The 26,416-nt window shown below is 44.6% G+C and overlaps 1 protein-coding gene across 1 annotated transcript in view; it reads right to left on the bottom strand.

Annotated features, from left to right (window-relative positions):
- The window catches only part of STT3B (STT3 oligosaccharyltransferase complex catalytic subunit B), a 269,436-nt gene that overhangs the window by 167,040 nt on the left and 75,980 nt on the right, over positions 1–26,416 (bottom strand). The window contains exons 2-3 of the mRNA XM_063922283.1: positions 15,746–15,854; positions 12,331–12,618 (exon numbers count right to left, since the gene is read on the bottom strand). Of these exons, the coding sequence (XP_063778353.1) occupies positions 12,331–12,618; positions 15,746–15,854 (397 nt within the window). The remainder of the gene's footprint in view (positions 1–12,330; positions 12,619–15,745; positions 15,855–26,416) is intronic.

Genomic DNA, 26,416 nt, shown 5'->3' with positions numbered 1-26,416 from the left:
CGGTACCGACACACAGCACACACACAGGGAATGCTCTGACAGAGGACAGGACCCCAACAAAGCCCTTTGGGGAGACAGAGGGAGAGTATGCCAGCACACACCAGAGCGCTATATAACAGAGGGATATCACTATACAGAGTGTTTTCCCCTATAGCTGCTTGTATTATATATATATACTGCGCCTAAATTTAGTGCCCCCTCTCTTTTTTATCCTTTCTGTAGTGCAGGACTGCAGGGGAGAGCCAGGGAGCGATCCTTCCAGCTGTGAGGGAAAATGGCGCCAGTGTGCTGAGGGAGATGGCTCCGCCCCTTTTTCGGTGGGCTTTCTCCCGCTTTTTGTGTTATTCTGGCAGGGGTAATTTACACCTATATAGCCTCTGGGGCTATATATGGTGTCAGTTTTGCCAGCCAAGGTGTTAATATTGCTGTTCAGGGCGCCCCCCCCCCCCCAGCGCCCTGCACCCATCAGTGACCGAAGTGTGTGGTGTGCATGAGGAGCAATGGCGCACAGCTGCAGTACTGTGCGCTACCTTGGAGAAGACAGAAGTCTTCAGCCGCCGATTTTCCGGACCTTCTTGCTTCTGGCTCTGTAAGGGGGACGGCGGCGCGGCTCCGGGAACGGACGACGAGGTCGGGTCCTGTGTGCGATCCCTCTGGAGCTAATGGTGTCCAGTAGCCTAAGAAGCCCAAGCTACCACCACTTAGGTAGGTTCGCTTCTTCTCCCCTTAGTCCCTCGTACTTTCTTTCTAGGAGCTCAGGAGAGCCCCTAGTGTGCATCCAGCTCGGCCGGGCACAGAAATCTAACTGAGGCTTGGAGGAGGGTCATAGGGGGAGGAGCCAGTGCACACCAGATAGTCCTAAATCTTTCTTTAGATGTGCCCAGTCTCCTGCCGAGCAGTCTATTCCCCATGGTCCTTACGGAGTCCCCAGCATCCACTAGGACGTCAGAGAAATATATATATATATATATATATATATATATATATATATATATATATATATATATATATATATATAGAGAGAGAGAGAGAGAGAGAGAGAGATCTAGATAGATAGATAGATATCTATCTCTCTATCTAGTCAAACGTTTGGGCACCTTCTCATTCAGTGGTTTTTATCTATTTTAAATTATTTTCTACATTGTAGATTAACACTGAAGACATCAAAACTATGAAAGAACACATGTTGTAAACAAAAACAAAAAAAGTGTTAAACAGATTAAAATAGGTTTTATGTTTTATATTTTATATTCCTCAAAGTAGCCCTCTTTTGCTTTGCTAACAGCTTTGCACACACTTGGCATTCTCTCAATCAGCTTCATGAGGTAGTCTCCTGGAATGGTTTTCCAACAGTCTTGAAGGAGTTCCTAGAGGTACTGAGCACTTGTTGGCTTGCTTTTCCTTCACTCTGCGGCCCAGCTCATCCCAAACCATCTCAATTGGGTTTAGGTTGGGCGATTGTGGATGCCAGGTCATCTGACACAGCACTCAATCACTTTTATTCTTGGTCAAGTAGCCCTTACATAGCCTGGGAGGTGTGTATGGGGTCATTGTCTTGTTGAAAAACAAATGATGGTCCCAGTAAGCACAAACCAGATGGGATGGCGTGGCACTGCAGAATGCTGTGGTAGCCATGCTGGTTAAGTGTGCCTTGAATTTTGAATAAATCACCAACAGAGTCACCAGAAAAGCACACCCACACCATCACACCTCCTCCTCCATGCTTCACAGTGGGAACCACACATGCAGAAACCATCCGCTCACCTTCTCTTCGTCTCACAAACACACGGCGGTTGGAACCAAAAAACTCAAATTTTGACTCATCAGACCAAAGTACATATTTCAATTGAACTAATGAACATTCCTTGCGTTTCTGGCCCAAATAACTCTCTTCTTCTTCTTGTTCATCCTCAGTAGTGGCTTCTTCGCAGCAATTCGACCATGAAGGCCTGATTCACGAGGTCTCCACTGAACAGCTGATGTTGAGATTTGTCTGCTACTTGAACTCCGTGAAGAATTTATGGGGGCTCTAATCTGAGGTTCTGTTAAGTAGCTGTTTCTGAGGCTGGTAACTCTAATGAACTTATCTTCTGCAGCAAAGGTTACTCTTGGTCTTCCTTTCCTGGGGCTTTCCTCATGAGAGCCAGTTTCATCATAGCGTTTGATGGTTTTTGCAACTGCACTTGAGGATACATTCAAAGTTCTTGAAATTTTCCGTATCGACTGACCTTCATGTCTTAAAGTAATGGACTGTTTCTCTTTGCTGAGTTGAGTGGTTCGTGCCATAATATGGATTACAACAGTCAAATAGGGGTGTCCACTGTGTACCTCCGCACAACACAACTGATGGTCTCAAACACATTAAGAAGGCAAGTAATTCCACAGATTGACTCTTGACAAGGCACACCTGTTAATTCAAAACCATTCCAGGAGACTGCCTCATGAAGCTGACTGAGAGAATGCCAAGTGTGTGCAAAGCTGTCATCAAAGCAAAAGGTGGCTACTTTGAGGAATCTAACATATAAAACATATTTTGATTTAACACTTTTTTGTTTACAACATAATTCCATATGTGTTCTTTCATAGTTTTGATGTCTTCAGTATTAATCTACAATGTAGAAAACATTTAAAATAAAGAAAAATCATTGAATGAGAAGTTGTATCCAAACGTTTGACTGGTACTTTGTAGTTATGTATGTCTCTCTTTATCTCTCTCTCTATCGCACTCTCTATCTCTCTATTGCATCAAACTCCACCAGGGGCTCAGGCACAGACAAGGCCTGCACACATCTATCTATCTATCTATCTATCTATCTATCTATCTTTGTTCTGTTGAATCTCACAGAGAGTTATTTATATTTATGTAATACAACAGAGAACCCTTTATTTCTTGTATAAAAGTGAAAACATTGTGTGATTTTTCGCTGACAAGAAGGTAGGACCACTTGTTAAAATGCAATAATTTCTGTTACTCATGTTTAGTCATTTTTGGAAACATAGTGAAGTATATATTCAATTTTACAGGACCAAGGATCAATGACTACATCCATAGTGCAGTGATAATTTATATATTATATACATCCACCCACACGGCAGCTTTCATCCAGAATTCTTTGTTTATATGCACGGACAATGTTATGGTTAGCATTACTGCCTCACAGTACTGAGGTCATGGGTTCAATTTTATACACTCCCCATGCTTGCATGGGTTTCCTCCGGGTACTCTCATTTCCCCCCACAATCCAAAAAACATACTGGCATAATTAGCTCCAAAAAAAATTAACCCTGGTGTGTGTGTGCGCGCGCGCATGTGGTAGAGAATAAACACTGTACTCTCCACTGGGGCAGGGACTGATGTGAATGGACAAATACTCTCTGTAAAGTGCTGCAGAATGTGTGTGCGCTATATAAATAACTGGTACAGGTTGAGTCTCCCTTATCCAAAATGCTTGGGATCAGAGGTATTTTGGATATCGGATTTTTCCGTATTTTGGAATAATTGCATACCATAATGAGATATCATGGTGATGGGACCTAAATGTAAGCACAGAATGCATTTATGTTACATATACACCTTGTACACACAGCCTGAAGGTCATTTTAGCCAATATTTTTTATAACTTTGTACATTAAACAAAGTGTGTGTACATTCACACAATTCATTTATGTTTCATATACACCTTATACACACAGCATGAAGGTCATTTAATACAATATATTTAATAACTTTGTGTATTAAACAAACTGTGTACATTGAGTCATCAAAAAACAAAGATTTCACTATCTCACTCAAAAAAGTCCGTATTTCGGAATATTCCGTATTTCGGAATAGTTGGATATGGGATACTCAACCTGTAATAAATAATAATTATTTCCATACTTTGGAACAACATGTCTAACACATCACACGCCAACAGGCTCAACTACTACTATTCACATTAAAAACTGTTCCAGAGCTCTTATAACAGGCGTATTCAACATGAACACCTCCAGGTGCTGTGGAACTACACATCCCAGTATGCTTTGCTACAGTTTACTATAAGGACATGCTGAGATGTGTAGTTCCACAGCAGATGGAGGGCCTCAAGTTTAATACCCTTATCTTAACAGTTGGAAGAAATACGGAACATCGTCATTAGCTCTGTGTTATTGAAGGGGGAAGAAAAAAAAAAAAAGAACCAAACAAGCTGCAAACCAAACAAAATAATCTAACAGACCATCAGCAATTAGAATATTGGATAAAAAAAAATAAGATTTTAAACCAACCGGTAAATATTTTTCTCCTAGTCCATAGAGGATGCTGGGGACTTCGTAAGGACCATGGGGTATAGACGGGCTCCGCAGGAGACATGGGCACTATAAAGAACTTTTAGTATGGGTATGCACTGGCTCCTCCCACTATGCCCCTCCTCCAGACCTCAGTTAGAGAACTGTGCCCAGAGGAGATGGACAATATGAGGAAAGGATTTTGTTAATTTAAGGGCAAGATTCATGCCAGCCCACACCAATCATACCATATAACCTGGAATAAACGCAACCAGTTAACAGTATGAACAAAAAACAGTATCAGTCAAAGACCGATTCCCACTGTAACATAACCCTTATGTAAGCAACAACTATATACAAGTCTTGCAGATTTAGTCCGCACTGGGACGGGCGCCCAGCATCCTCTACGAACTAGGAGAAAAAGATTTACCGGTAGTTTTAAAATCTTATTTTCTCTTACGTCCTAGAGGATGCTGGGGACTTCGTAAGGACTGGAATGGGGATTATACCGAAGTTCCAAAATGGGCGGGAGAGTGCGGATGACTCTGCAGCACCGATTGAGCAAACAGTCCTCATCAGCCAGGGTATCAAACTTGTAGAACTTTGCAAAGGTGTTTGAACCCAACCAAGTCGCCACTCGGCAAAGCTGTAATTCCGAGACGCCTCGGGCAGCCGCCCAAGAAGAGCCCACCCTAGTGGAATGGGCCTTTACCGAATTTGGTAACGGCAATCCAGCCGTAGAATGAACCTGCTGAATTGAGTTACAGATCCAGCGAGCAATAGTCTGCTTAGAAGCAGGAGCGCCAACCTTGTTGGCTGCATACAGGACAAACAGAACCTCTGTTTTCCTAACCCTAGCCGTCCTGGCTACATAAATACACTGCTCAAAAAAAATAAAGGGAACACTTAAACAACACAATGCAACTCCAAGTCAATGACACTTCTGTGAAATCAAACTGTCCACTTAGGAAGCAACACTGATTGACAATCAGTTTCACATGCTGTTGTGCAAATGGAATAGACAACAGGTGGAAATTATAGGCAATTAGCAAGACACCCCCAATAAAGGAGTTGTTCTGCAGGTGGTGACCACAGACCACTTCTCCGCTCCTATGCTTTCTGTCTTATATTTTGGTCACTTTTGAAAGCTGGCGTTGCTACTCTAGTGGTAGCATGAGACGGAGTCTACAACCCACACAAGTGGCTCAGGTAGTGCAGCTCATCCAGGATGGCACATCAATGCGAGCTGTGGCAAGAAGGTTTGCTGTGTATGTCAGCGTAGTGTCCAGAGCATGGAGGTGCTACCAGGAGACAGGCCAGTACATCAGGAGATGTGGAGGAGGCCGTAGGAGGGCAACAACCCAGCAACAGGACCGTTACCTCCGCCTTTGTGCAAGGAGGAACACTGCCAGAGCCCTGCAAAATGACCTCCAGCAAGCCACAAATGTGCATATGTCTACTCAAACGATCAGAAACAGACTCCATGGGGGTGGTATGAGGGCCCGACGTCCACAGGTGGGGGTTGTGCTTACAGCCCAACACCGTGCAGGACGTTTGGCATTTGCCAGAGAACACCAAGATTGGCAAATTCGCCACTGGTGCCCTGTGCTCTTCACAGATGAAAGCAGGTTCTCACTTAGCACATGTGACAGACTCTGGAGATGCCAAGGAGAACGTTCTGCTGCCTGCAACATCCTCCAGCATGACCGGTTTGGCAGTGGGTCAGTAATGGTGTAGGGTGGGATTTCTTTGGGGGGCTGCACAGCCCTCCATGTGCTCGCCAGAGGTAGCCTGACTGCCATTAGGTACCGAGATGAGATCCTCAGAACCCTTGTGAGACCATATGCTGGTGCGGTTGGCCCTGGGTTCCTCCTAATGCAAGACAATGCTGGACCTTATGTGGCTGGAGTGTGTCAGCAGTTCTTGCAAGACGAAGGCATTGATGCTATGGACTGGCCCGCCCGTTCCCCAGACCTGAATCCAATTGAGCACATCTGGGACATCATGTCTCGCTCCATCCACCAATGCCATGTTGCACCACAGAATGTCCAGGAGTTGGCAGATGCTTTAGTCCAGGTCTGGGAGGAGATCCCTCAGGAGACCATCCGCCACCTCATCAGGAGCATGCCCTGGCATTGTAGGGTGGTCATACAGGCACGTGGAGGCCACACACACACACACACACACACACACACACACACACACTACTGAGCCTCATTTTGACATTTTTTTAGGACATTACATCAAAGTTGGATCAGCCTGTAGTGTGTTTTTCCACTTTAATTTTGAGTGTGACTCCAAATCCAGACCTCCATGGGTTATTAAATTTGATTTCCATTGATAATTTTTGTGTGATTTTGTTGTCAGCACATTCAACTATGTAAAGAACAAAGTATTTAATAAGAATATTTGATTAATTCAGATCTAGGATGTGTTATTTTAGTGTTCCCTTTATTTTTTTGAGCAGTGTATTTAAGGCCCTGACTACATCCAGGGACTTGGAGTCCACCAAGTCCCCCGTAGCCACAGGCACCACAATAGGTTGGTTCATGCGAAAAGACGAAACCACCTTAGGTAGAAATTGAGGACGAGTCCTCCATTCCGCTCTATCCACCTGGAAAATCAGATAGGGGCTCCTGTGAGACAAAGCCGCCAATTCGGACACCCGCCTTGCAGATGCCAAGGCCAATAACATGACCACTTTCCAAGTGAGAAATTTAAATTCAACTGTTTGAAAAGGCTCAACCAGTGCGATTTAAGGAACTGTAACACTACGTTAAGGTCCCATGGTGCCACCGGGGGCACAAAAAGGAGGCTGGATGTGTAGACTCCCCTTACAAAAGTTTGGACTTCTGGGAGAGAAGCCAATTCCTTCTGGTAGAATATAGACAGGGCCGAAATCTGTACCTTAATGGAGCCTAACCTTAGGCCCATATCCACTCCTGTCTGTAGAAAGTGGAGAAAACGGCCCAAGTGGAAACCTTCCGTAGGAGGATTCCTGGCTTCACACCAAGATACAAACTTTCTCCAGATACGGTGAAGATCTGAATACCAGGCCCTTCGAGGCCAATCTGGAACAATGAGTATTGTCTGCACTCTTGTTCGTCTTATGATTCTCAATATTTTTGAGATGAGAGGCAGAGGAGGGAACACAGACCGACTGAAACACCCATGGTGTTACCAGGGCGTCCACCGCTACTGCCTGAGGGTCCCTTGACCTGGCGCAATACCTCCAAAGCTTCTTGTTGAGGCGTGATGCCATCATGACTATTTGAGGAAGCTCCCAACAACTTGTTATCTCTGCAAAGACTTCTTGATGAAGTCCCCACTCTCCTGGATGGAGATCGTGTCTGCTGAGGAAGACTGCTTCCCAGTTGTCCACTCCCGGAATGAATATCGCTGACAGAGTGCTTACGTGATTTTCTGCCCACCGCAGAATCCTGGTGGCTTCCGCCATTGCCACTCTGCTCTTTGTACCGCCTTGGCGGTTTACACGAGCCACAGCTGTGACGTTGTCTGATTGAATCAGAACCGGTAGGTGGCGAAGAAGATTCTCCGCTTGTCGTAGGCCGTTGTAAACGGCCCTTAATTCCAGTGTGTAGATGTGTAGGCAAGCCTCCGGGCTTGACCACCGTTCCTGAAAATTCCTTCCTTGTGTGACTGCTCCCCATCCTCGGAGGCTCGCGTCCGTGGTCACCAGGACCCAGTCCTGAATGCCGAACCTGCGACCTTCTAGAAGATGAGCACTCTGCAGCCACCACAGGAGACACCCTGGCCCTGGGGGACAGGGTTATCTTCTGATGTATTGGAAGGCGAGACCCGGACCACCTGTCCAGAAGGTCCCACTGAAAAGTCCTCGCCTGAAACCTGCCGAAGGGGATGGCCTCGTAGGTCGCCACCTTTTTCTCCAGTACTCGAGCGCATTGATGGACTGACACTTGTTTTAACAGGTCTCTGACCCTGTTCTGGAGTTCCTGGGCCTTTTCCATTGGGAGAAAAACCCTCTTCTGTTCTGTGTCCAGAATCATGCCTAAGAAAGACAGCCGAGTTGTTGAAACCAACTGTGACTTTGGTAGATTTAGAATCCAGCCATGTTGCTGCAGCACTCTCAGGGAGAACGACACGCTTTTCTGCAACTGTTCCTTTGATCTCGCTTTTATCAGGAGATCGTCCAAGTACGGGATAATTGTGACTCCTTGCCTGCGCAAGAGTACCATCACTTCCGCCATTACCTTGGTGAAAACCCTTGGGGCCGTGGAAAGCCCAAACGGCAACATCTGAAATTGGAAATGACAGGCCTGTACAGCGAATCTCAGGTATGCTTGATGAGGAGGATAAATGGGGACATGAAGGTATGCATCCCTTATGTCTAGTGACACAATAAAATCCCCCCCCCCTTCCAGGCTGTAGATCACTGCCCTGAGCGATTACATCTTGCACTTGAATCTTTTTAAGTACAGGTTCAGGGATTTTAAGTTGAGAATGGGTCTGACCGAGCCATCCGGTTTCGGTTGCCCCAAATAGGGTTGAACAGTACCCTTTTCCCTGTTGCATTAAGGGAACCCTAATAATCACTTGCTGTAGACACAGCTTTCGAATTGCAGCCCGCACTATCTCCCTCTCTGGGGGATACGCTGGTAAAGCAGATTTGAAGAATCGGCGGGGAGGCACGTCTTAATTCCAGTTTGTAACCTTGGGACACAATTACCATCGCCCAAGGATCCACTTCGACCGAACCCAGACGTGGCTGAAGAGTCGAAGAGGTGCCCCCACCGGATCGGACTCCCTCAGTGGAGCCCCAGCGTCATGCGGTGTATTTAGTAGAAGCCGGGGAGGACTTCTGTTCCTGGGAACTGGCCGTAGAAGGCATTCTTTTTCCCTCTACCCTTACCTCTGGCGAGGAAGGAAGAGCCCCGACCTCTTCTGGACTTATGCGACCGAGAGGACTGTATCTGATACTGCAGCGTTTTCTTTTGCTGTGGGGGAACATAAGGCAAAAAAAGGTAGATTTACCCGCGGTAGCTGTTGAAACCCGGTCCGCGAGACCTTCCCCAATTAAAAGCTCACCCTTGTAAGGCAAAATTTCCATATGCCTCTGAGTCGGCATCACCCGTCCATTGGCGGGTCCACAGCATATATAAGACTGTGACTTTGATGTGACCTAAGGTCAATAAAATGGTATCCCTATCTAGGGTATCAATATCAGCTGACAAGGTAGCTGTCCAAGCTGCTACCGCGCTACAAACCCAAGCCGATGCTATTGCCGGTCTGAGCAAAGCTCCCGTAGGTGTATAAATTGATTTTAAGGTAGTTTTATGCCTGCGATCCGCAGAACCTTTTAGTGTCGCCGTGTCCGAGAACAGTAGGGCCACCTTTTTGGACAAGCGTGTTAAGGCCTTGTCGACCGTCGGTGATTCCCACCGTAACCTGTCCTTTGAGGGGAAAGGATACGCCATAATAATTCTTTTGGGAATCTGCAGTTTTTTGTCTGGAGTTTCCCAAGCTTTTTCAAATAATGCGTTCAGTTCATAAGATGGGGGAAACGTTACCTCAGGTTTCTTTACCTTAAACCTGTGTACCCTCGTGTCAGTGACAGAGGAGTCATCTGTGATATGCAAAACATCTTTTACTGCAATAATCAAACAATTAATACTTTTTGCCACCCTTGGGTGTAACCTTGCATCATCATAGTCGACACTGGAGTCAGATTCCGTGTCAGTATCAGTGTCTACTATTTGGGACAGGGGACGTTTTTGAGACCCTGAAGGGCCCTGTGACACAGTCAAATCCTTGGACTCTGCTTTGTCCAATCTCTTATGTAATAAATTTACATTTGCATTTAAAACATTCCACATGTCCAACCAATCAGGTGTCGGCGTTGCCGACGGAGACACCACAATCATCTGTACCACCTACTCCTTAAATGAGCCTTCCGCTTCAGACATGCCGACACACACGTACCGACACAACCCCACAAACACAGGGATATTTATATGGAGACAGATCCCCAATAAGGCCCTTTGGAGAGACAGAGAGAGAGTATGCCAGCACACACCCAGCGCCACTGACACCGGAAATAGAATTCCCATATAAAACAGCGCTTTTATATAAATAAATAGATAGATATATATTATATATATCTATCTATATATAATCACATTATATACACTCACTGCTGCTAATAAGTGCCCCCCCCCCCCCCTCTGTTTTGCCCTGTGTCTTCAGCAGGGGAGAGTTCGGGGAGCCAGCTCCATGCTGTGGAGAAAATGGCGCTTTCCGTGCTGAGGGACCAAGCTCCGCCCCCTCACCGGCGGGCTTCGGTCCCGCTCATTTTTACAATACTGGCGGGGGTTATGATATATAGTGCCTCTGTAGCCTATATATGTATGTTTGCCAGCCCTAGAGGTTTATTGCTGCCCAGGGCACCCCCCCTGCGCCCTGCACCCATCAGTGCCTTGTGTGTTGTGTGTGGGAGCAATGGCGCGCAGCGTTACCGCTGCGCGATTACCTCAGTGAAGATCTGAAGTCTTTTGCCGCCTTGAAGTCTTCTTTTCTTCTTATACTCACCCGGCTTCTATCTTCCGGCTCTGCGAGGAGTACGGCGGCGCGGCTCTGGGACGAACGGCAGGGTGAGACCTGCGTTCCGACTCCCTCTGGAGCTAATGGTGTCCAGTAGCCTAAGAAGCAGATCCTATCACTTAAGTAGGTCTGCTTCTCTCTCCTCAGTCCCACGATGCAGGGAGCCTGTTGCCAGCAGTGCACCCTGAAAATAAATAACCTAACAAAATTCTTTTTCAGAGAAACTCAGGAGAGCTCCCCTGTAATGCACCCTATCTCCTCTGGGCACAAGATCTAACTGAGGTCTGGAGGAGGGGCATAGAGGGAGGAGCCAGTGCACACCCATACTAAAAGTTCTTTATAGTGCCCATGTCTCCTGCGGAGCCCGTCTATACCCCATGGTCCTTACAGAGTCCCCAGCATCCTCTAGGACGTAAGAGAAAGTTTGTATAGTATTAGGGGTTATCACAAGAATATCTATACATGTTGCTTTTTACATGGGAACACGCTGACCAACATTTATGTAACTAGTAGAGAGAAGTGTGCATATAAATATTATATATCACATATATATGTATATACACATGAGACAGAGATCTGTCTATGCACTGGAAAAGACGGTTGCACAGAGTGGCTCTGGCTAGGCTGGGGCAGTTGTTAATGTAAATTAGTGCAATGCAGCTTTAAAATAAAAATGTCACATCAAAATGCTTTATTTCATTAAAATAAATGTGCTGCCATCATTATTGAACAGGTTGATCTGGAAAGCTAGATGTTACACTCGGGATCTATTTGCTTTTCTGCTTCCACGACGGCAATAAAACAGAATTTACAGATACACAAGATACCTGGCTTAATAAAGCAAAGCTATTAAATAATTTTGTAATTCTGACACCAGTCCCTTAGTAATGCATTCTACACTAGTGAGCAACTAATCACCACAGTAAAGGTATTAAGTCCATGCATGAAGCAATTTAATAAACATTTGTATAAGCACTAAAGTTACAACCAAGAATAAACTGCAGACACCTTCATTAATGACCCGGTACAGCAGTATGCCACCTTGTGCCTATTTAACAGCCCGTTCTATTCACAAATGAAACTTTGCTAGCATTAACAGCTTGCTTGTGAGCTATATAATATTTTCAATAATACAGACCGGAGGCTGAAAACCCATTAGCAACGAAATCTCCCAAACTGCTTAAGAGAGCAGAGGACAGGCAAGAAAGCCTCAACAGATTTGACAGTAAAGTGTTAAATAATAAAATAAAAAATGGAGGAGGGGGAGGGGGGGGGGGGATCTCTGCACAGAAATGCATGTGAGGAGCAGCAGGATTTCTATTCATTCCTTAAAACTGTGACAGTGCAAGTTGAAAAACCAGTGGTGTGTGTGAGGAAAATGCAGATGAATGTGCAGACAATTTATGCAGTTCATAAAGGTAGTTATTGTTTCTCTGCCAGAGCGTGGAGAAAGGCTATAGGGAAGAGGAAAATCCAATTACTTACCCACAAATAATATGTAAACTGCAGTGCAAAAATAGCAATGCCTTCATTGTCAAAAGATCCAGCTACTGATCGGGATATGTAGCCTGGCACTATAGCAATGAAGCAGGCAGCTAGAAGGCCTGCTCCCTGGTTCCACAGTTCTCGAGTGAGCAAAAAGGTGGAAATTGATGTAAGGCCGCTGAAAACAGGTGCTAGGAACACGCATACATCTCTTATATGTACGGTTATGTTCAGCATATTTAAGATCCAATGAAAGAGGCCGGCTGTAACCATCAGCCCAGGGTACACCTGCAAGTGGAGGAGAGGGATCAGGTCAGAAAGGAATTATTACATTTCTCAGTACAAACATTTTTATTTCCATTACCGATCAGCATTACCCTATGGGCTTATAGTAGGACTACATAACTGCAAAATCAATGCAGCTGAAATGGAAGACATTTTTCAGTAACTTAGTATGGCTGCACCTAGTCATACAGCATTGCAATAGACAATGCTAACATAGGCTAGAAGATTACTCTGGCTATTTGAGGATTGTTTCTCACTCTAAATCATTATGGTAATATTGCCTGATATTCTGCAAAATAAGAAAATAAAAAAACAGTTGCAATAATGAAAGGAGGGCACAGCCACTGATCCTCTAGACCAGGAGTGCGTAACATGCAGCCCTCCAGCTGTTTTGGAACTACACATACCAGCATGCCCTGCCAGCTTTGCATTATGCTGGGATGTGCAGTTGCACAACTGCTCAAGGGCCGCAGGTTAGGTCACCCATGTGACCTAGATAAATGGAAATGTACAAAACATTGTAAAAATCTAGATCTTAAAATATAATTAAAAAAAAGAAAACCCCAAAGCAATAATTAAGAAAAGGGGTAGGCAACCTGTGGCACTGCAGCTGCTGCAAAACTACACAGCCCAGCATGCCTTGCCACAGTTCTAGCAAGCTCCATCAGTAAAACTGTAGCAGGGCATGTTGGGATGTGTAGTTCCACAGCAGCTGGAGTGTCATTCGTTGCAGACCATGTTGAAGTTTAGCCTATGCCAAACTGTAAGCAAGCAAAAATTTGTCAGAGAGAAGACCCCTACTACATGTGCAAGCAGTATGAAGGCGATGTGTCTGGGTGGAATGCCCCCCCTTTCCCTCCCTAATAAAGTAGGCATATGAAGCATACAATAAACCACTATTACACAAAGTGTGGAAGGCTCATCAGCTAATGCATTGCATGAATGTATTAACAATGCACACAAGCCACTCACAAGCTTGCACAGTATTCTGTGGGGAATGCAAAAACACCTGTGTAATACCCTGAGAGACACAAGGGTGTGATTCCGGACAGTAAGCATGTAAATGTTATAGCACTTATAATTCAAAAGGCAAAACCACCTGACTTCGCTTTTTAAATACTTGCCACTTTAAAAATACAGACTAACTCGTTGGAATTGTGCCCATGTCTGCATCTTGAAGGGTATTACACAAGGCCCAATATATTTGGACATATGCACTATTGTGAACAAATCCTAAAAGTCCTTTGGACTATTGGATGCTTCAACTCCAGTAACACTTAACTTCTATTCAATGTGGACTATGTCAGTTCTTCTGCCTACCACTTTGCTGCTCAGTTAAGAATGAATGCAATATGATCTCTACCCGACGTCAAATACACCTGAAATGTGAAAGTACTAATGGAAGTAGCATTAGCCAAATATGTGTTTTTCATTCATCTTCCTTGCTGCATTTTTCATGTTCTGTATAAAGATGTGCATTATCAGGCTTTGCAAAACAGAAGGTGGTACATAATACATTGGAATACAGGAGCAGCATTAAAGCCTGAAGTTACCTTTATAGCAAATAAAAAAGGCTGTATACAAACTATAGCAGAAATCGTAACTATAATTTACACTTTTGGAAGATGCAGGACTTTGCTATCATGTGCTCACATGCTGCATATAAGCTAGGTTAAAAAGTTAAATATCCTCCTTTCAGAAAGAAAACAGCATTCGTTTTAAGCATAGCAATTATACTAGAACATTTAATGACTTAATTGGAATCCTTCCCAAATCTAGTTTTCATTAATCCGCTGTAAAAATGTCTTTTATGAAGTGATATTCTGAAAACCGACCTAATCACTGCAGTTTGAGACAACATACATTAATCAGGGTTCATGGTTGACAGGCGTGGGGGCAGTATTAGGGGTTGAGGGACCCCAGAATACAAGTGAAACATAAAAGTGAATACAATATGCCATGCACAAAAAAAGCAGTTTGATAAAAAGTCAACACTGATGCAGACACTTAAATTGCTTATTTTAATAGACAAAGTTTTCACTCAGCCTTAAAGCCCCATTACATGAACGTGCGTCAAAGGGATCTTGGAAATCTGTTATAGTTGTACTAAGGGGATGTTGATGCAAAGATCACACCCGTGGTGAAGAGCGCAGACTCAATCCATCTCTTATGCTAGACGGCCAATTTGCAGAACAAGCTTGTTTAAACGATACAATCTAAACAGGTAATTGCTCACTGAGATAGCCACTGTTTGTCTTCTCAGAGGATACAGTTCGTCATTTGACATCAAGTACACATACTTCTAATTCATGACTAAATTTACTGAAAAAGACACACACACACACACACACACACACACACACACACACACACACACACACACACACAGCAAACATACACAATTCCTAGAAATTCTCACCATGCTCCCCCAGGGTGACAAATACAGGTGTCTTTCTGCTAGTGTGAGAAGTTATTCAGACAGGATAATGAAACAGTATGGCAATGCATAGCTCCTATTCAGCTTAGCTACCAGAGCTAACCCCTGCACAAATAATTAGTGATTACAGTAAAACCATCATATGTAAGAATTGAGAGTGGATATTCCCAGACTGTCAGCCTCACATATAGTGGGGTTAACACTTAGATGCTCTGATTCTGGGATTAACAAACTTCCCAACACATTAGCAACGAGCTGTTAGGTGAACCAAAATACTCGGTTCTGCGCTCAACTACTAGCCATACTGGAATAGGACGTCTGTTCTGACTAGCTCTTTGATGTTCAGTTAAGAATTAAGGCAATATGAGCTCTACCTGTAGTCAAACACACCTTAAAATGTGATCACATTAATGGCAAGAAAAATCAATTTGTCACACTATTTGTGTTACTAATATTCTCCCTCTGAAGAATACATGCTCATGTGACAGCTAAGCTACATGTACTGCCCTACATAATTTAATACATATATGAGGAATTAGCTGTTAAAAGGGACTACCTGTTATTGATCTTCACATACATACACACAAGCACCCAACAGGCTCACACTGCACTTTACATATACTGACAGAAACACTTAATATTTTAAGGATCATGGTTTGTTGTTTTTTAAGGAGGGGGGGTGGAGATACTTACCGTCCCACCTACTATTCTTCCTAGTGGATACCATGCTCGTTCGTCAAACCAATTTAAAAATTCATAAAACCCGTGAAACGCTAGGTGATGTGTTGATCTGTAGTTGAACCTGCAAAAAGACGACAAAGGTACAATTGGAGATTTTTTTAAAAACCCAACATGCTTGATATTTGCTAAAATAATGAAACTTAACATAAGGTGCCCACTGTAATAGAGAACCAATTGCTATATACTGTAGCATGGAAAGAACCAATGAGAATATTGTGAATGTGACAGTACACAAAATGTGCTCATTGTTGTATGTGACCAAAACAGATACTGTATCTAGTGGTATCCGGATTCTAGGTTGACACCCATTGGTCAACGGTGAATAGACACTAGAAATAGGTTGACACGACCATTAGGTCAACATGAACAAGGTCGACATGCAAAAAAGTGTTGACGTGCAAAAAAAGGTCGACATGAGTTTTTCAAAAGTTTTCTCTTTTTTTTTTTTAACTTTGTCATACTTTACAAAACACATGGACTACGATTGGGAACGGTGCCGAGCACAGCGGTAGAGGCACCTTGCCTGAAGCATGGCGAGCGAAGCTAGTCATGCGAGGGGACACTGTGCACTAACTGGGGTTCCAGGTCACTTGCGGAAGAAAACACCACCAAAACCCCCCCAAGAAAAACTCATGTCGACCTTTTTACATGTCGACCTATTTCTAGTGTTGATCTAGTCACTGTCGACCAACAGGTGTCGACCTAGACACGGTCGACCCTGAGTCCCATACCAGTATGTAGTATAACTCCAACATTTCCTCCACAGAACAGAGCATGGGCCAAGCGTTTTGATTTTAAGTCTACAGCAATTGCTGTTGTGTTGTCTGGGTTCATTGTAAAAATTGAAAGAGGAAAGAGAAATAAATAAAATAAATAAATGAAACCGCATTACATATAGAGGAAGCAATATCTAACATTTATCATGTCTGCACTAATCTCACTGATGCTTTACAATTTAAAAATTTACAAGAAAGCCAATCTAATTTTCTTTTAATATCAGCTCATTTTGTAGCTACTATAGATCTATCTGTATTACCTATCAAGACGTTACAGGACAGCTGACCCAACACCAATCTTTATACTCAACAATACCATTAAAATAGTAACTGTCCATTCTACAATTCACTTAGCAATAACTTCAACGTTCTCGCAGTGTATCCTATAAGCCACGTTAATTTTTAAACCGGAAAAAAAGCGATTTTAGCCCAGTGGTGAGTATCGGGCTATGGTATTAAAGCCCATTTTTTTCGTCTGCAAAGTTCCTGTTTATGGGGAATAACATACAGGATCGGGTAAGTTCCTGGAACCATGTGTTATCGCTGCTCTGAAGGTGACTGAGCCACCCAAAGCATAATTAGTATTCACGCTAGACTTTTAGTAGGGCGCCACGCTGTCTCTGATTTTTCAGCACCAAAATGTGCGCTATTCCTTTACCGGTGTCCTGCTAAAACAGCCTGCCCGGTGACGATCTGCCATTATCCTGGTGGAAACACTACATAGTCCCCAATAAGTGCCGGCATCGAGGGAAAAGCACACTGGCATCGGGGATAATAGGCTAGCCCCTGGTGAATCCAATACCAATAGGATATCCCTGTATATCTTAAAATTGGTTCTCCAGACTCCAAATCTCCTTCTCTACAACAGACTAAACATTTTCACACATGACGTTATATCCCTGGTTATTGCACGTGAACGCAGATCACCTCAGGATTTCTGCAAGTGTGAAAAGGAAAACAACCCTGGGACTAAGTTCCATGTCCATGATTCTGCTCGACCAGGGTCATGGAGCCGAAACCCGTGAATTTGCCGGCTTGCTTAACCTGCCAAATTCCTGGGTCACGTGCCTGAAAGTAGCATAAAACATATTATGCCCTGCATCTGAATGACAGACCTATTAGCGCTTTGAAAAGAGTGGTAAAGTGTGCAAGAGCTGGGAAGGTCAAGTATTGGTAAGAGCTCCAGATTACTAAAATAATTAACCTGTAACATCACTACTGAAGTAAAAGGAATTCACAATATTTGGAGAATTCAGAGCTTTGTTTGTTTCAGATTCTTTATTTGTAGTGGTAGTAGCAGTTTCAGAAAACCAGTTCATTTAAAAAAATAAAACCTGAGAGCTTGTTCACAAGTAGCTGCTTGTAAATACGCTTTTCAGCTGCTGAACCATGAAAAAAAAAAAAAAAAAATATATTAAAGGATGTATGGCTTATTACCCATGCATGTATGCACAATAATCAATATAATAGTTGACCGAGTAAAATCACAACATATGGAAAATATTGATAGACAACCACCTACCCCCCCCCCCCCCCCCCCATCTTCCGAGGCCGGGCTTTAATTACCCGCACTAAAAAACTGCGGTTGAAAAAGGGCGTTAGCCTCTGGCTTTAACGCACAAGACTATCCAACTGCACTCTTTATCTCCCCATCACCTTGTTAACGTCGATTAATGGGTGATAGCAAACTTGCTTTGTGCATTAAACAGGGTCACGCCTGTTAAACTGCTAGTTACATGGGATTTTTTTTTACCTGCTGAGACAGGTGAAATGAAATCCCTGATAACTACTGGCTTTGGGGATGATTGGATAGTCCAAGGGAATCAATTAGCCCGTGGTAATCTACCGCGGCTAATTAAATCCCAGCCTTAGAGTCTACAGCAGATTTATTTGCATGTATTTAACCGCATTCTTCCATTGCGAGTCTAAAAAATTAAGCACTATAACATGATCAGATGGTTTTTGAGGCTTCATAAATCCCACGTCAAAATTGGCATCTATTACATTTAAATCTATGACATTTGCTACCTATGGTTTAAAGTCATGTTGTAAACGCTGGCACTTCTGATCTTGTTTATGGCCAAGGGCAATGCTTTTACTAGCCGTGTCTTGCTAGAAAAAGAATTGCCCTTTTAAATTTTGGACATAACATGATCAGAAGTACGGGTTTTGCAAACCAACGCTTTGTAAATAAACCCTTAAGTCGTTATACTGTAATCAAATACCAATAACCTGAATATAGGTAATTATGACATATTTAATATAAACATACCGAAGGCTGAAACTCCTATACCACACCTGTCTGCTCTACATAAGGTTGAAATAAAAATATAATACACACAAAAGATGTTCGTTTTATACGTTACACAGCCATAAAGTAAGCGAATATTTCCAGAACAAAACTCACGTAAATATAAAATTAATGCAAATAAGTAAATATGTTTAAAATATGACACTATGCTGTAGAACTAAGGAACACCAAATCACTTTATTCATTCATTTCACCTAATCAATACACAAAAGTTCGACTACTTACTGGGGGTTTAACAATTTATGAACCAAGCTACCCCGCACTGTACAAAAATAAGAATTTACTTACCGATAATTCTATTTCTCGGAGTCCGTAGTGGATGCTGGGGTTCCTGAAAGGACCATGGGGAATAGCGGCTCCGCAGGAGACAGGGCACAAAAGTAAAGCTTTCCGATCAGGTGGTGTGCACTGGCTCCTCCCCCTATGACCCTCCTCCAAGCCAGTTAGGTACTGTGCCCGGACGAGCGTACACAATAAGGGAGGAATTTTGAATCCCGGGTAAGACTCATACCAGCCACACCAATCACACCGTACAACTTGTGATCAAAACCAGTTAACAGTATGATAACAGAGGAGCCTCTGAAAGATGGCTTCCTAACAATAACCCGAATTAGTTAACAATAACTATGTACAATTATTGCAGATAATCCGCACTTGGGATGGGCGCCCAGCATCCACTACGGACTCCGAGAAATAGAATTATCGGTAAGTAAATTCTTATTTTCTCTATCGTCCTAGTGGATGCTGGGGTTCCTGAAAGGACCATGGGGATTATACCAAAGCTCCCAAACGGGCGGGAGAGTGCGGATGACTCTGCAGCACCGAATGAGAGAACTCCAGGTCCTACTTAGCCAGAGTATCAAATTTGTAAAATTTTACAAACGTGTTCTCCCCTGACCACGTAGCTGCTCGGCAAAGTTGTAATGCCGAGACCCCTCGGGCAGCCGCCCAAGATGAGCCCACCTTCCTTGTGGAGTGGGCCTTTACAGATTTAGGCTGTGGCAGGCCTGCCACAGAATGTGCAAGTTGGATTGTGCTACAGATCCAACGAGCAATCGTCTGCTTAGACGCAGGAGCACCCATCTTGTTGGGTGCATACAATATAAACAACGAGTCAGATTTTCTGACTCCAGCTGTCCAAGCAATATATATTTTTAATGCTCTGACAACGTCCAGTAACTTGGAGTCCTCCAAGTCACTTGTAGCCGCAGGCACTACAATAGGCTGGTTCAGATGAAATGCTGACACCACCTTAGGGAGAAAATGCGGACGAGTCCGCAGTTCTGCCCTGTCCGAATGGAAAATCAGATATGGGCTTTTGTAAGATAAAGCTGCCAGTTCTGACACTCTCCTGGCCGAAGCCAGGGCTAGTAACATGGTCACTTTCCATGTGAGATATTTTAAATCCACCTTTTTTAGTGGTTCAAACCAATGAGATTTTAGAAATTCCAAAACCACATTGAGATCCCACGGTGCCACTGGAGGCACCACAGGAGGCTGTATATGCAGCACTCCCTTAACAAAAGTCTGGACTTCAGGAACTGAAGCCAATTCTTTTTGAAAGAAAATCGACAGGGCCGAAATTTGAACCTTAATAGATCCCAATTTGAGACCCATAGACAATCCTGATTGCAGGAAATGTAGGAATCGACCCAGTTGAAATTCCTCCGTCGGAGCACTCCGATCCTCGCACCACGCAACATATCTTCGCCAAATGCGGTGATAGTGTTGCACGGTTACTTCCTTCCTTGCTTTAATCAAAGTAGGAATGACTTCTTCCGGCATGCCTTTTTCCTTTAGGATCCGGCGTTCAACCGCCATGCCGTCAAACGCAGCCGCGGTAAGTCTTGAAACAGACAGGGACCCTGCTGAAGCAAGTCCCTCCTTAGAGGTAGAGGCCACGGATCTTCCGTGATCATCTCTTGAAGTTCCGGGTACCAAGTCCTTCTTGGCCAATCCGGAACCACTAGTATCGTTCTTACGCCTCTTTGCCGTATAATTCTCAATACTTTTGGTATGAGAGGCAGAGGAGGAAACACATACACCGACTGGTACACCCAAGGCGTTACCAGCGCGTCCACAGCTATTGCCTGCGGATCTCTTGACCTGGCGCAATACCTGTCCAGTTTTTTGTTGAGGCGAGACGCCATCATGTCCACCATTGGTCTTTCCCAACGGGTTACCAGCATGTGGAAGACTTCCGGATGAAGTCCCCACTCTCCCGGGTGAAGGTCGTGTCTGCTGAGGAAGTCTGCTTCCCAGTTGTCCACTCCCGGGATGAACACTGCTGACAGTGCTATCACATGATTCTCTGCCCAGCGAAGAATCCTTGCAGCTTCTGCCATTGCACTCCTGCTTCTTGTGCCGCCCTGTCTGTTCACATGGGCGACTGCCGTGATGTTGTCCGACTGGATCAACACCGGTTTTCCTTGAAGCAGAGGTTCTGCCTGGCTTAGAGCATTGTAGATTGCTCTTAGTTCCAGAATGTTTATGTGAAGAGACGTTTCCAGGCTCGTCCACACTCCCTGGAAGTTTCTTCCTTGTGTGACTGCTCCCCAGCCTCTCAGGCTGGCGTCCGTGGTCACCAGGATCCAATCCTGTATGCCGAATCTGCGGCCCTCCAATAGATGAGCACTCTGCAACCACCACAGAAGAGATACCCTTGTCCTTGGAGACAGGGTTATCCGCTGGTGCATCTGAAGATGCGACCCTGACCATTTGTCTAACAGATCCCTCTGGAAAATTCGGGCATGGAATCTGCCGAATGGAATTGCTTCGTAAGAAGCCACCATTTTTCCCAGGACTCTTGTGCATTGATGTACAGACACCTTTCCTGGTTTTAGGAGGTTCCTGACAAGCTCGGACAACTCCTTGGCTTTTTCCTCCGGGAGAAAAATCTTTTTCTGAACCGTGTCCAGAATCATCCCTAGGAACAGCAGACGAGTTGTCGGCATTAACTGGGATTTTGGAATATTCAGAATCCAGCCGTGCTGTTTTAGCACTTCTTGAGACAGTGCTAATCCCCTCTCTAGCTGTTCTCTGGACCTTGCCCTTATTAGGAGATCGTCCAAGTATGGGATAATTAATACGCCTTTTCTTCGAAGAAGAATCATCATCTCGGCCATTACCTTTGTAAAGACCCGAGGTGCCGTGGACAATCCGAACGGCAGCGTCTGAAACTGATAGTGACAGTTTTGTACAACGAACCTGAGGTACCCCTGGTGTGAGGGGTAAATTGGAACGTGGAGGTACGCATCCTTGATGTCCAAGGACACCATAAAGTCCCCTTCTTCCAGGTTCGCTATCACTGCTCTGAGTGACTCCATTTTGAACTTGAACTGCTTTATGTACAGGTTCAAGGACTTCAGATTTAGAATAGGTCTTACCGAGCCGTCCGGCTTCGGTACCACAAATAGAGTGGAATAATACCCCGTTCCCTGTTGTAGAAGAGGTACCTTGACTATCACCTGCTGAGAGTACAGCTTGTGAATGGCTTCCAAAACCGTCTCCCTTTCGGAGGGGGACGTTGGTAAAGCAGACTTCAGGAAACGGCGAGGCGGATCTGTCTCTAGTTCCAACCTGTACCCCTGAGATATTATCTGCAGGATCCAGGGATCTACCTGCGAGTGAGCCCACTGCGCGCTGAAATGCTTGAGACGACCGCCCACCGCCCCCGAGTCCGCTTGAGAAGCCCCAGCGTCATGCTGAGGCTTTTGTAGAAGCGGGGGAGGGCTTCTGTTCCTGGGAAGGAGCTGCCTGTTGGTGTCTCTTCCCCCTTCCTCTGCCTCGTGGCAGATATGAATATCCCTTTGCTCTCTTGTTTTTAAAGGAACGAAAGGACTGCGGTTGAAAAGTCGGTGTCTTTTTCTGTTGGGGAGTAGCTTGAGGTAAAAAGGTGGATTTCCCGGCTGTAGCCGTGGCCACCAAATCTGATAGACCGACTCCAAATAACTCCTCCCCTTTATACGGCAAAACTTCCATATGCCATTTTGAATCCGCATCGCCTGACCACTGTCGCGTCCATAAACTTCTTCTGGCCGAAATGGACATAGCACTTACCCGTGATGCCAGTGTGCAGATATCCCTCTGTGCATCACGCATATAAAGAAATGCATCCTTTATTTGCTCTAAAGACAGTAAAACATTGTCCCTATCCAGGGTATCAATATTTTCAATCAGGGACTCTGACCAAACTACTCCAGCACTGCACATCCAGGCTGACGCTATAGCTGGTCGTAGTATAACACCTGTATGTGTGTATATACTTTTTTGGATATTTTCCATCCTCCTATCTGTTGGATCTTTAAGTGCGGCCGTCTCAGGAGAGGGTAACGCCACTTGTTTAGATAAGCGTGTGAGCGCCTTATCCACCCTAGGAGGTGTTTCCCAGCGCGCCCTAACCTCTGACGGGAAAGGGTATAAAGCTAATAACTTCTTTGAAATTAGCATCTTTTTATCGGGGGCAACCCACGCTTCATCACATACATCATTTAGTTCTTCTGATTCAGGAAAAACTATAGGTAGTTTTTTCACACCCCACATAATACCCTGTTTAGTGGTACCAGTAGTATCAGCTAAATGTAACGCCTCCTTCATTGCCAAAATCATATAACGTGTGGCCCTACTGGAAAATACGGTTGATTCGTCACCGTCGCCACTGGAATCAGTGCCTGTGTCTGGGTCTGTGTCGACCGACTGAGGCAAAGGGCGTTTTACAGCCCCTGACGGTGTTTGAGGCGCCTGGACAGGCACTAACTGATTGTCCGGCCGTCTCATGTCGACAAACGACTGCTTTAGCGTGTTGACACTATCCCGTAATTCCATAAATAAAGGCATCCATTCTGGTGTCGACCCCCTAGGAGGTGACATCCCCATATTTGGCAATTGCTCCGCCTCCACACCAATATCGTCCTCATACATGTCGACACACACGTACCGACACACAGCAGACACACAGGGAATGCTCTTAACGAAGACAGGACCCCACTAGCCCTTTGGGGAGACAGAGGGAGAGTTTGCCAGCACACACCAAAAGCGCTATATATGACAGGGATAGCCTTATAATAAGTGCTCCCTGTATAGCTGCTTTTATAATATAATTTTTGCCACTATTTTGCCCCCCCTCTCTTGTTTTACCCTGTTTCTGTAGTGCAGTGCAGGGGAGAGACCTGGGAGCCGTCCTGACCAGCGGAGCTGTGTAAGGAAAATGGCGCTGTGTGCTGAGGAGATAGGCCCCGCCCCTTTTCCGGCGGGCTCGTCTCCCGCTCTTTAGTGTATTCTGGCAGGGGTTAAATATCTCCATATAGCCCCGGAGGCTATATGTGAGGTATTTTTTAGCCAAATAGGTTTTCATTTGCCTCCCAGGGCGCTCCCCTCCCAGCGCCCTGCACCCTCAGTGACTGCCGTGTGAAGTGTGCTGAGAGGAAAATGGCGCACAGCTGCAGTGCTGTGCGCTACCTTTAGAAGACTGAGGAGTCTTCTGCCGCCGATTCTGGACCTCTTCATGTTTCAGCATCTGCAAGGGGGCCGGCGGCGAGGCTCCGGTGACCATCCAGGCTGTACCTGTGATCGTCCCTCTGGAGCTGATGTCCAGTAGCCAAGAAGCCAATCCATCCTGCACGCAGGTGAGTTCACTTCTTCTCCCCTAAGTCCCTCGTTGCAGTGATCCTGTTGCCAGCAGGACTCACTGTAAAATAAAAAACCTAAGCTAAACTTTCTCTAAGCAGCTCTTTAGGAGAGCCACCTAGATTGCACCCTTCTCGGCCGGGCACAAAAATCTAACTGGCTTGGAGGAGGGTCATAGGGGGAGGAGCCAGTGCACACCACCTGATCGGAAAGCTTTACTTTTGTGCCCTGTCTCCTGCGGAGCCGCTATTCCCCATGGTCCTTTCAGGAACCCCAGCATCCACTAGGACGATAGAGAAATGGGCATTTCAATGGATATTTCAGAGCTGCGAGTACAAATGAGCAGTATTAAGACTTATCCAGTGATTAAAGTGGAATGCGGAACTTGTAACTAAAATGCTGTTTACCTGTATTAAAACCATCGTTGGGATGCATCGGAGACCGAGATCGCGGGAGGTGCGGGATGCCGGCTAATCTCGGACAATTTTTTTTAAAGGGGCAATCACTTACAAGGCTTGTTGCCTTCTTTGGGGTCAATCCAATAGGCTGCAATATTATCACACCTGCGAATCAGCGCGACAGCGGCCTAACTTTAAGGCGGGCCAAATTTGCACAAAACGGCTTGCCACACCATAGCGGTCCGAGCCGTTTTGTGCTAATTGGGGCTGATTCGCGGCCGCAAAGGGTGCGAAATTGGGTGCAGTTGCCAGCGTTTAAACGCTGTTGCAATGGCACTTCGCACCCTTCGAAGGTAACTGGACTGACCTCATTATGTCTGACTGAGAATTGCAGCAGGTGAAGGTTGAGATGGTGCCACCTCCAAGGGTCTACACCCATGGCAATATATTGTTGGATTATTTATTTTTAAACTGTTGACTCTGTAAATCCTAATGTGATGCTGAATTGATATGTGACTTACAAAGTAGATAAAATAACTGGATGCACAACAGGCATAGCCTAACAATTACAGTAACTTTATAAATTAGGTACTGTGTGTATGGACATGTCAAGGTAATAAAAAAAAAAAAAACTGCAGTTCGTGTCTTTCATCCCAAGTGAAAGGTCTAAACTTAAATCTAAAATACAACCCTGAGAATACTAAGAAACAATTATTTCAAATACCAATTTATACTGTTAAAAGGAAAGAAGAAAACCTGCACAAACTATACCTATATAGTTGTAAACATTTGTAAATTATATGAATAAATGCAAGTCCTGCACTAAACACACACACACACGTTAATATAGTAGACTATAGTAGGAAACCGAAGCACTAGCAGGAAACGTATGAAATGTGACTTGCATAGCGGGTGATACATGATGGAGATTAGAAACAACTGTATACTAATGTATTATGTATTTTTATGAGGCTCTAAAAAAATAAAAATAAAATAAAACCAGCAGATAAAAAAAAAAAAGTTGGCCAGTAGAAAGCATGATTCACGGATGCTGTACAGCATATTATGCAGCTGCAGCAGCAAATTTAGACCCTCCACCACAAACAAAAGACCAAACCGGCCAACATATTAAAATCAAATTAAAAAAAACAAAGATAGCAGGAACACTTATACCACTTTCAGACAGAAATGTCTCAAAGTCCCGGCAATTACCCGGCATTTTAATGCCAGATCGTTTTGCCGACCTTGCCTGACCAACACCCCCCCGCAGACATGCAAATTACTGGGTCGAGAATTTCGACCCGGTAATTTGCAGATCAACACCGGTATTTTGTCTGTGTGAAATTCCCGTGTCTCCGACCCTGGTTGATTCCAGGGTCGAAGTCCCGGGAATTTCAACCTGGGTCGACCCTTTCACACCGAAAAAGGACCCGTGTGTTCCATGAAATTACCGGGTGGAACTGCTTCACCCAGTAATTTCATTTTCTGTCTGAAAGGGGTAGTAAACACTTAT

The sequence above is a fragment of the Pseudophryne corroboree genome, chromosome 5, assembly GCF_028390025.1.
Source record: "Pseudophryne corroboree isolate aPseCor3 chromosome 5, aPseCor3.hap2, whole genome shotgun sequence".
NCBI lineage: Eukaryota > Metazoa > Chordata > Amphibia > Anura > Myobatrachidae > Pseudophryne > Pseudophryne corroboree.
The sequence above is the reverse complement of the archived record's forward strand: the minus strand, read 5'-3'. Positions and strand labels throughout refer to the sequence as shown.